The 12,199-nt window shown below is 41.8% G+C and overlaps 1 protein-coding gene across 1 annotated transcript; it reads left to right on the top strand.

Moving 5' to 3' along the window:
- Positions 1-6,162: 6,162 nt before the first annotated feature.
- On the top strand, positions 6,163-11,944 carry vangl2 (VANGL planar cell polarity protein 2). The gene is made up of 7 exons (XM_061031109.1): positions 6,163-6,636; positions 6,852-6,975; positions 7,914-8,521; positions 9,227-9,363; positions 9,728-9,863; positions 9,979-10,225; positions 10,852-11,944. Exons 1-7 carry the CDS (start codon positions 6,566-6,568, stop codon positions 11,107-11,109), a joined length of 1,581 nt encoding a protein of 526 aa, XP_060887092.1. The 5' UTR covers positions 6,163-6,565; the 3' UTR covers positions 11,110-11,944.
- The last annotated feature ends 255 nt before the right edge of the window (positions 11,945-12,199 follow it).

Below are 12,199 nucleotides of genomic sequence, written 5' to 3'. Positions count from 1 at the left end.
GCAGGATTAGTGACTTACACCATTGCTTACTGAGGCTGAGTTTTGAAGCCCGTCTGTGGTGGTCGCCATATTGGAAATGCTGTCTCAAACTTTCAAACTAGTAACAGGCAAAGAGGCGGGACTTACGCCTCCTTACAAACGACTTCAAAAGCCTGCCTGTCAGTCAGATTAAGATCAACTAATCCTGTATTGATCCATAGTGAGGAAATTCAAGTGTACCCCACCCCATTGTGAAAAATAATAATACTTTTATTTGTGTAGCGCTTTTCAAAACAAGTTACAAAGCACTTTTAATAACTTTTATCCTTCATAAAACTTTGTTGTATAACTCTTAATAACTCCAATCCTTTATAAAATCAGAACGGATGAGTTATAAAGTGTGTGCTGATCGAGAAAGGAGCTATTCACACCAAATCCAGTTTTTGAACCAGGCTGTAAGCATGTTTATTTATGCTGTGAAAATTGTGTCTTTTTTAACGGTTGTGTATGTGACTTCTGCAGCCAGCCTCAAGTGGTCATTACAGGAACTGCAGTTTATGGTTTCGGCATGTTTCGTTAGCTTTTGTAGCTCATGAAGAGTTAACAAAAATTAATTTCAGTCTTTTTCATAACCAGCTGTACAGTACACTCCAAACAGATGCTTTAATATAACACGTAAGAGCTGATTTAAAGCTGTAAAACTGGTGTTAAAAAACAGGAGGCAAAATAATTAACATTCGGGAGATTATTAAAAATGATTGGTGAACGTGTTTAATCACTGATAGCAGATTTATCATACATTTATTTTCAGTTTTTCTTGAAGCAAGTTTGTTCCGCTAATAAATCCATTTTATTTTGAAGATATTTTGCGGAAGCTGTAATGCACACTCTCGCCAACTTGCCGGTGATCTCCTCCGGTGCTGGATGCTTCGACTCTCTCAGCTCAGCGGGGCTCCGGACTCGCACACAGCGGGGATGAAGAGCGTGTCTCTCGGTTGCCTGTTTGTGCAGCAGCGTCGGTGCCTCGTTTTTGAAATGCAACTTTTTCTAGCCGATGAAACCAAACTGATAAAAACAAACTTTCGCTCGCAGAATAATCGAGTAACAACTCTCCGGTTGTGAATCCGTGCGGACTTGATGATGGGAGTCTGGAGAAAGTGAATTCGGAGCGTTCAGGGACACTTTTGTTGGAATCACTCGGCTCTTTGTGCAGCGGGGTTGCAGCTTTTTCCTCTGTGGAGAAAAGGTAAGACTTTCCTGCATGCATTACGGGTAAAAAAAAAAAATCATGACTGAGCGCCTATTGCCTGCGTGAAAACACCAGCTTACGTGTGTTTCGCTCAGTATTTGTTCTATTTTCCACGCTCGGTGTGTTGTCAGGACTGATGAGTTGGCAGATAACAGCATCGATCACAAATCAACTAAACCTGAAACACAACACGAAGCGTGTTTCTACAGTCTCTGCGTGACTTTTTGATCCGTGCCACTTTATCCATTTCGCGCTTTAACGCGTGTGCCAAATGGGAAGAAAAAAAAACTCGTTTGATAGATTTTCCTCTGCTCTTTTCACGCGTGTGAGTGGAGTTCGCTGTGTCTGTTGCTCACGCAGCGGCACCACTCCATCCTGGGTGTGTGCTGCTTTGTCTCCGGCTCTCTCTGACTCTCTTAATTGTTTCCTCAAAACTGAAGCGCCCTGAGCGACTCTACCTGAACTCTGTGGTCTGGGGTTTACGCTTTTTTTCATTTGGTGACTGTGAGTTTGTTTTGTAAAGGCCCTGAAGCCTGCTTGGGCTCGGGTTTGCTTCGAGGGGGGGGGGGGGGGGTCGTATTGAGGAAGCAGCAACAGCCACGCCTCACTGGCCCACTGCCACCCTGAGGCCTGGAGGCCCCCAGGAGCCACTATTCCTCCAAAACGGACCTATTAAAACCAAAACTACACTTTGAAACTTTGTTGTCCTCTCTTTTCTTTAAATGTTATAATAAAAGTTTATTGATCTGACTTTAAAAAAAAAAAGCTAAATCAAGTATTAAACACAGAAAACAAATTGGTACTATCTAACAGCATCCACAAAAAAATCAAAATCCTAATTATTTGTTTTCAGTGTGGTAACAGTTTCTGCACACGTGCAAAGCCCAGTGCTTTTTCGATCATTGCGATTGATTACAGCGGGAGCGGCTCGCCTGTGCGATCGATGCGATTGACCGTCTCAGAGAGATGCACAGCTGGTTTTTGTTGTTGTTCAAAGACGGATGATGGAGTTTAAAATCGGTCTGAAAATTAGGAGTCTGTCTTTAACTGCACATTTTTATTGGTCCACTACTACACTAAACTAAATCAAGAACTGTTTTTGTCAAATGAGATAAAATACTCGGTCTGTTCATCTCACTTCAGTCTTTTTTTTTTTTTTTGCATTTCAGTCTAATTGAACCTTAACATAAATTCTTACCAGTGCAACTTGTTGAAAATGAACTGTGCAAGTGCAACCCCTTCAGCAGTTAAAAATTAAAAAGCACATCAAAAATATCGATACTTGGCCACCACGAGACGATATAACATTTTGCCACACAAAATATTGCGATACTATACTGTATCGATTTTTTTTACCTTACCTCTATTAACTGTGTTCATCTGTGTTCATCGACTGTGTCGCCAAAGCCAAAGAGCGTTTAGATTCAGAGAGTATCTGGAAAGCTTTTAGAAATGATTGATCTGACATTTAACAAACGTTTCTCCGGCCAGACCCCTAGTATTTTTCCCGCAGAATATCCGAGTGAGCGGCAGCATATACTCCGGAGATTTCAACTCGAGCCAATGGAAAGAGAATGACGTTTATATACAGTGACCGGCTACAGTGTCTGTACGCGACCTCTACGACCAGTACCGCTGAAGTGACCCAGAGTGACCCTCCTTTAACTAACTGGGACTTGACATGAACGAGCCCTATGCTCTGCGATGTTATTGACCAAAGAGTTCATTTACATTGCACACTTTAAACGCGGCACAGAAAAGAAAGTCTTGCCCGGAAGTCGAATAACGCTGACCTCTGCTGCTGCAAAATGTACTTCAAAGTCAACTTTATTGTCAATTTCAAAATATGCCAGACATACGGTGGAATCGAAATTGCGTTTGTCTCCGTCCCACGGTGCAATACAACCAAAATAAGGTAAAATAAGATAAATAATATTTACAGTAATAAATTCTAAAATGTGCAAAAGGTACAAAATGGTAAATAAAATACAATAAAATTTAAAGAAAAAGTAAACTTGTGCAATGTGCAGTAAACTGAGTGTACTGAGCAACCATCGTTTATTAAACACATCAACTCCCCACAGTGATCACTGAATGGACGCTGAATGATAAACTCTCGCTGTCTTCTTGTAAATGAGTCTTAAAATGTGCACAACCTGCACACAGCGGAGGCCTAAATATAGTTCTTCATGTCGCGTGACAATCTGGGCTGTCAGGTCAGGGTGATTTCCGTTTTTTTAACAACACGTGTTCTGCTTGATGTGATGATGAAACAAAAGCCCAGGATGTTCTCCTTTCATAAAAATGTAATGTGGAAGTTTGTTTTAATGTTTTATCGTCACCCCAAGAGAGGTTTGTGTTTCTCTCTTCATGCTTTGGTGCATTTTCTTGTTGAGGGGCGGCTTTCCTGCAAACAGCATCAGTCTGTCCTTCATGATTTTTCAGATTTTAGATGCATTCAATCCCCCTCTCTCCCCCTTAGAGCCTTGCAGTACCTAGCTGAAGAGAATGGTCATGAATGGATATATGTTCAGAGTGATGTGCAGCAGCTGGCCGTGACTAAAAGGTGTGAGAAATCTAAGTTTTGGCTTCATTAGACTGTGGATTGATCTTACAAGCCGATTTAAAAAAAAAATCTCCCACTGTACTTTCATCAGATCAATCTCGAGTTCACAAACACATGTCTAAAATTGCAGCTTTGGATCCAGATGATGTTGTTTGTTTGTGTGAATTAAGCCACATGGCTTTGCGTGTCTCTGTCATGAGGCCTCTACAGGCTCGTATGGACACTCTACTCCCTGATGTTCCAACAAGTTTTGTCATGTGTGCATCACATGAAAGTCATTTCTGTAAACCTGTGGTGTCTAAAGAGGTTAAGCTACAAATTGACAGTGTGAGGAGTTTCATTATTACATTAAGAGTCTGTTTCTTCTACAGCATGTTCAGAAAGTACCCCGTGCACGGTCCAGTAAGAAACTGAACTAACTGGAGAAAACAAACCGATTTGAATTTTGCACACAACACAGATTTATATCATTCAAACCTTGTTTTAGTTTTTCAAACTCCTGTATCAATAGTCTTTTTTTTACCTTTAAGATCTATGCCAGCTGTCAACGGTATATTAAAACATTTCCTGCCAACTACCTTCATATTTCTTTTAATAATCATGTCCATATTATCAAAGAATTTAGTCACATGCTGAGCTAAAGCTAGCAGAAGAGCTGCTAAATGCTGCTTCACCTCAAACAGCTTCTGGTTTGATTTTGTTATAAGAAAAGGAGACCTGACGAAAATATACTCCAGGATAAAACCTCGTGATGCATAAATTCTTCACAAAAACAACCAAGAAGAAGAACAATACGAAGCTGATGTTGACTTCTATTAGTACAGTACACAAGGATGTTTCCAGCTTACTACTTTCTTACAATTTTAATTCACACTTCCGGTTTTTCTAAATGGATAAAGGATCTCATTCAGCTAGCGAGTGTAGCATAACGCAAAGCTAGCCACGTAACACTGATGTTTAACGTCAATCTACTTTATTCAGTGTTTCAGTTTATTGAAACACACTGTCAGTCAGTTTTTGTAGATCTTCGTTTCTGAAGAAAAAAAAATGAATAAACGATTAAAGCTGCAAGAACACCAAATGTCAAACAAGCTAGCAGCAGCTAGCTCACAGAACAGACATTAATGTTTCACCTGAAATGCTATACTGAGGTTTTTGTTTTAATTATCTGGTCTGTTTGCCACACAGAGATGAAGACCTTTTTCTTAAGCTCAGCCCTTTATTAAAACCTCTTTTAACCTCACTAACAACCATTTTTTAAGAAAAACAAGCCATGCTCTTAAAACATGCTAACAGCCAGCTTGCCACTCTTGCTGACATCCTGTGTCCAACAAAGAAGAGCTTTTGAGAAACTTGGTTCAGTGTTTTGATTATGTTGTCTGTATGTTACAGAAAGGTCATGGATCTTCATAAAACGGGCTTTTTTGAAAAAGTTGCATAAACTCTGAAAAGACCTCCAGAACAAAGAAGAAACCATTTAAGAAAAAACAAGCTAACTACTTCCAAGCTAGCTGCTAGCTCTGCTCTCAATGATGTCCTGTGTCCATTGTAGAAGAACATTTAAAAAATACTCATTATTTTGACATAAAATTGATAATTCAGTGTGTTATAAACAGTTTTAATTAACTGGATTTGGTGGAAATATAACCAAGTAAAACTGCGTTACTACTGTTAAAAACTGCTGTTCAAGTTGTTAATAACTTGGTTTTTAAGAACTGTTTTCACGCGAGATGTTTCATACCGCAGCTTTTAGTTGCAAACAGAATTATACACCAGAAGAAAAGTGACGCGTATCAGTTTAATCATGTCAGAATTAAAGCCTCTTGAGTGATTAGTGTCTTTTTCTGTCTTCTGAGGTGAGGAGGGGGGTTGTGTAGTTGATTTTCTGGTTGCTGTGACAACAGACCCCCTTCTGTCTTTTCTCACCCCTTGTATCCCATTCATCACCATTGTAGTAGTTTGAGCTCTGTTGCCCCCGGAGACCGCGGGGGGCCGTTGAGGAATGTGGCGTCTGGTCGAGTATGCCTCACACATTGACCCAAAACAAAAGAAGGAAACAAAACAAATCATATTTTTTGTTATTTTATTTGTTTCAATAGTGCACTGTGTTTGGTCTCTGAGATCATAAAATCGATTTTTAAAACTGGAACACTTTGAGCTGCTCTGATATTCAGGCCCCCCCCCCCCCCCCCCCCCCCCCCCCCCGCCTCTTGCATGGTGTGAACACAGGAGATTTGGAGCCCAGAATAGAGCTTGGCGTAATGGCGCTTTATTGGTTGGGAGCACGCTCAGGTCCAAATCACTCGAGTTGGCTCATAAAAAAATCCGTCTAAGCGGAAGAATGGGCCCGGCCATGTCCTATGTGACTGAAAGTACACACATGGACGCTTTCACACACTGCAGAGTGCCAGCAGAGTAACAATACTGTCTCTCTTCTTGTGGAGTTTGTTTCCCTCCACGGTGCCTTCACTCCTGTCTGATATGACGAATTATCCTCCCCTCTCCTCTCTCACGGCGTCTTTGCCTTCTCCAAATGAGCTACCTCTGTCATTTATCTTCTTCTTTCTCACCCTGTCTTCCTCCCCCTGTTTTTTTTCCAGGCCTCCAAGATAGATTCCCTCAGGAGTAAAGTGGACTTGCTGCGCCTCCCTCTGTCCCTCTCCGCCAAGTCAATCAGCGATCGCAAGAGCCAGCTGGGCGTGGTCTGGGAGAAAGGCGGTGGCTCGGGGGCAGCAGGGGCCCGGAGACCCCGCCCACCGCCAGCCTCAGACATGGACAACGAGTCGACATACTCGGGCTATTCCTACAAGTCGTCCCACTCAAGAAGCTCCCGTAAACACAGGTAGGACCACAGATACTTCTTATCACAAACAGGACTGTAACTTATGAATCTTTTAATTGTCAGTTACCCTTCTAGCTCTTTTCAAAATATTATTAGAACTTTAAAAACGTCAGGCCAAAATGGAAATTGAAGATTGTAATTTACTGGGAAGCCAAATCAACTCCATATGTATAATGATATGTATCAATAACCGACTTGTTCACTTTCCTCTCCAGGGAGAGGAGGGACAGGCAGCGCTCAAAGAGCCGTGACATCACCTTACGCGGAGACAAATCGGTGACGATCCAGGCTACCGGAGAGCCGCTGCTGGACGCGGAATCCACGAGAGGGGACGACAGGGTCAGAGTTGAATTTGAATGATCTCATTTTTAAACTAAAGCAGGTCTTCTAACACAGATCCCTCCTGAAGTTTTAGTGCTCTCATGGGTTGCTGGTTCCTAAGGGGTCATTGTTGCAGCCTTGACTCCAACCAATTGTTATTCACATCTCCACTCTTCACTATCAGTCTCTGTTATCTGCTGTGTTTGATGCTGGCTGTTCACCTCTCCCTCCATCTCTCTGTATCAAACTCTCTCTCTGTCCCATTTCTTTGGCCCAGTCGACAGGTGTCAGTCTGGTTCTGCTCGAGGTTTCTACCTGTGAAACAAATTTTCTTGTCACTCTTACTCGTTGATGGATAAATGTTGACTCTCTGTAAATATCATTATGAAGGGGGAAATCTACACTTGCTGTTTATTAGGGCCCGACCGATATGCGATTTTTGGGGCCGATACTGATATCAATATTGGGGAGGGGGGAAAAAAATCAGATACAGATATATCGGCCGATATCTTTCTTGGACCGTTGCGTTGATCCTTCAAACACTTTTGGAAAAGATATAACAAAAACAACGATGGTCACTCAACTGGAAAGTAACTGCACATGTACGTGCATCACCACTTGACACGCTGGAGAGTCATAATGCTTGTTGTATTCCATACAGCGCCCTCTGCTGGTGGAAGAGAACTGCTAGCTTAATACAATTAAAACTCAAATAGAATACTATTTGACGGGTGAAAAAAATCTAGTAATATCGGCGTATATCTGCGATAAAATTTGCCGATACCGATAGTCACTGAATCCACAATTGCTAATATCGGCCGTTATTATCGGTTGGCCAATTAATCGGTCGGGCTCTACTCTTCATGCAATGTGTTTGTTATTTGGCACTATATGAATAGAATCTGATCGATTGTTTCATGACCTAAACTTCTCTAACTGCTCTTTCCTCTCTTCAGGATGACAACTGGGGCGAGACCAACACTGTGGTCACGGGCACATCCGTGGACAGCGTCTCCAACGAAGACCTGGCACGGATCTCAAAGGATCTCGAGGACTCTTTGCCGCTGGACTGTCGCCGTTACCTCAGCCCAGCGTTGGGTGCCATCTTGGGGCTCTTTGCTCTGGTCACTCCTCTGGCCTTCCTGGCTCTCCCACAGCTCCTGTGGCGGGACACGCTCGAGCCCTGCGGCACACCGTGTGAGGGCCTTTACATTTCTCTAGCCTTTAAGCTCCTCATTCTCCTCATCTCCACCTGGGCGCTGTTTCTTCGCCCGCCCAGAGCCTCTCTGCCGCGTTTCTTCATCTTCCGCTGTCTGCTGCTGGCGTTGGTGTTCCTCTTTGTGGCGTCTTATTGGCTCTTCTACGGGGTGCGCGTGCTGGACTCCAGGGAGACGGACTACAGGGGGATTGTGGGATATGCAGCATCGCTTGTGGACGCGCTGCTTTTCATTCAGTACCTTGCCCTGGTGCTGCTGGAGGTCCGACATCTGCAGCCTGCGTTTTGTCTGAAAGTAGTGAGGACTTCAGATGGAGCAAGTCGCTTCTACAATGTGGGCTGTTTCAGGTAAGCTTTTATAAACTTTGACATTCATCATTTCTAAATTCTAAGGTCTAAAGTCTACATTTCTTTCTTCTGGATTTTTTTTTTTGATTCAAGGAGAATATCAGCCAAGTCCACCTTTAGAAAATCATCAAATCTTGTTAAAATCTTTAGTAAATTTGCTGCTTTGCCCAGAAATGCTTCTACTTTTATCATCAATACAGGCTGCCAGACCTTTTACCTTTACTGTAACTCCTGTTGTTAAAGTGTATTTCATTCTGTTCTGCACTAATACAGTAATTCAACGTTGGGTTGTAAGCGCTGCCCAAGTGCAGATGCAGATTGCAGTACCTAAAAATCTGTATGTACAGATCTGTATGGTTAGATGTCACCCTTTCATTTACATTAACTTTTCCTCTTTATTAGCCCCATGTCTAGACTGTCTAGTGGTGCACTTGTTTCCACATTTCCTGGACTTATTCTGGGCTTTATTTCTCTTTAAATATAACACTAAAGAAGATGTGTGGGGTTTTTTCTGACAGTCTTGTATATGCACACGGGCCAGTGGAGGCCTGTGGTAATCCACCACTTCCTCCAGCTCATGGGTAAAAGGGGCGATGAATCTGTCAGGTTCTTGAGTGTGACACTCACTGATAACAGCTCTTTCTTGTAAAATACGGCAGTTAAGGGGAAACATTTGTCAAACTCCCCCTGTCTTGTGCAATCCAGTATTCAGAGGGCAGCAGTGTGGGTTCTGGACCAGTACTACAGTGACTTCCCGGTCTATAACCCTGCCTTGCTTAACTTACCCAAGTCCATCCTCTCCAAGAAGATGTCTGCATTCAAGGTCTACAATCTGGGGGAAGGTAAAGTGATTGTTGTTTGATCCTTTAACCATTTCCGTTCAGCCTATGACTCATCTGCAGTTTCCTTTCAGGTGTACATTTAAGATACACCAGACCAACATTTACTCATGTATAACACAATCACAGGACTTTGCTTTTAGTAACAGTGATATGTAGCTATATGTAAGCTAGTAATATAGGAAATATTGCAATACATTCATCTACATACATCACTGTGATATCTGTGACCATGATAGAAAAACTTTGATTTGGTTTCATACTAATGAATGTATTAAAAAGGGCTTTACTTGGCACGCTTGCTCAGGATGTCCAAATGCCAATTATATGAACTGGTTGACTTAACTTCCAGTGTTTTCGTCCACAGAGAACAGCACCAATAACTCTACAGGTCAGTCCAGATCCATGATCGCAGCCAATGCTCGGAAAAGAGATAACTCGCACAACGAGTACTACTATGAGGAGGCCGAGTTGGAGCGAAGGGTCCGTAAACGCAAAGCCCGGTAAGAACAAAGCTGCACAGGAACATCCACAAAAAAAAAGATGTAAAATGAGTTCAAGAGCATTTGAATTTTAAATTCAGCTTTTTCAATTATTCCCTCAATTTTCTCCTCCCAGACTGGTGGTGGCAGTAGAGGAGGCCTTCACCCACATCAAGCGTCACCAGGACGACGAGACAACCGTTTCCTCCCCCAAACACCCGCGAGAGCTGATGGACCCGAGGGAGGCGGCCCAAGCCATCTTTGCCCCCATGGCTCGAGCCATGCAGAAGTACCTCCGTGCCACCAGGCAACAGTCTTACCACAGTATGGAGAGCATCATGAACCACCTGCAGTTCTGCATCTCGCACAACATGACCCCCAAGGTACGGATGGTAGTTTTGGGTTACATAAATTTCATTTCTATCTATATTTGTATACTATTACTTGTCTACATTTTTAAAGTACCAGAAATAATGTACTTATTGTTTTTCTTTGTTATTTTGACTTTAAAAAGGTTGAATTAGCGATATTTGACACACAAATACAGCAGAAATCAAGTTTATCTGTAAATGTCTCTGTCAAAAAGGCGCACATTCTTCCTTTAATTGTTTTCTCGAACCACAGATATCTCCCAGCTTGAATTGAATAAGTTTTCTTGTGTTTTTAATTTATCAATTACTTAAATAGAAAAATGGAGTGTCATCTGCATATAAAGAAACTTTGTTTGAATTTCCCTAGATTTTGCCTTAATTCGTAGTTCTTTATATTATATTAAATGCTGGTAAGTCGCTTTTACGTAGTTGCTTTATAACTATGAGTATAAGAGTCATGTTAAAGCAGAGAACATGAACATTTAATTGTTACTTAACTACAGAACTTACATAATGCAACCTTTGAAAATTACAGGGATTCAAATTTAATTTTGTTTCTTTAATCACATTAATTGTTACCTACATCCTGTTCGTCTTTGTAAAACTCACTTGTACATGTTTTGTCTGTGTCATTTCAGGCATTTCTTGAGTGTTACCTCACCCCAGGGCCCACTCTCCAGTACCTGGACACCAGCAGAGGGCGCCAGTGGACACTAGTAAGCGAGGCGCCGGTGACCACTTCTCTACGGCAGGGCCAAGTTTTTTCCCTTAGCCGCCCAGACTTCTCGCTGGTCGTTACAGTGGCACCCCTTCCCTTCTTGCGTCTGAGCGAAGAGTTCATTGACCCCAAAAGCCACAAGTTTGTCATGAAGCTCCAGTCAGAGACTTCTGTGTAGGCAGAGGAAAAACCGACATAGGAAAGGAGAAGGAGGATGAATCCAGGATACTTTTTTTTTTTATACATACATTTTGGGGGTATTACATGTCCAACATATGAACATAAACTGTAAAGAACAAAAACAAAGTAACACCCACAAACCACCTCTGACCTTATTCCTCTTTCGAGTTCTGCTGAAAAAGCTCAAGTTAGACACTTTCCATTTACGTCAGACTCTTCACTTGAAAGTCCTCTGCTGTTACTTCCAAGTAACACTACAGAAATAGGGCTGTTTTTTTAAACACTTTTAACACTAATTAAATCATTTATTCTTAGCAGTTCTTACTGATTCTTAGAGAAAATACCCATGTAGGTATATTGTTTGTGGTAAATATTCAAGTCTGAGTGGGGGTGCAGTTGACCTTTTTATGTTTCAGACTTTAGGGGTCTATCTTTAGAACTATCCCACTTATCTCTTCCTGTTTGAAATTCTCGTGAAATAAAGAAAGAACCCCTGCCCTTTTCTGAACCTTCTGAAACTGCCTGAAGAGATAAGAGCTGCTTCTTCTTTTAAGTTAAATGCACTGGAAAGTGGACGTAAAAGACTGTAAAACGAAAGTATGTAGACACACTGGATGGATTTTGTGTACTGAACATTGTGTCTACAAGGTTCATGCTCTGGTTTTGTTGTACAACTTTTCATTTTTTGATTTCCATCAACAGAGGTGTTTTTTTAATGGCTAACACGACTGAACCAGGATCAAATAAACCTATTAGCACAATGTAGGCCCAACATTGGAGCAGGTTAGGACTTGATGAGCTTGAGCATAATAAAGCCAAGTGATGTCACTGTCCTTTTTTTTTTTTTTTTTCTTTTGACAGCTTGACGTTTGACAGTTCTAGGTATTTTGTGGTGTACGTGTGAATTTGTGTGTGTGCATGAGGGGCAGCTGTCACGTAGAGGGACAAACAAAAAGGAACTGGACCCAAGTGCAGCACTAAATGAAAATATGTATTAAACAAAAAGGCAAAAAAAAGAACGTACCTTCTTCAAATCCAAAATGTCCAAAAAAAATCCACAAAGGAAACTAGGAGTCAAACACTGGAGC

This window comes from Labrus mixtus, chromosome 23, assembly GCF_963584025.1.
Source record: "Labrus mixtus chromosome 23, fLabMix1.1, whole genome shotgun sequence".
Classification (NCBI taxonomy): Eukaryota; Metazoa; Chordata; class Actinopteri; order Labriformes; family Labridae; genus Labrus; species Labrus mixtus.
The sequence above is the reverse complement of the archived record's forward strand: the minus strand, read 5'-3'. Positions and strand labels throughout refer to the sequence as shown.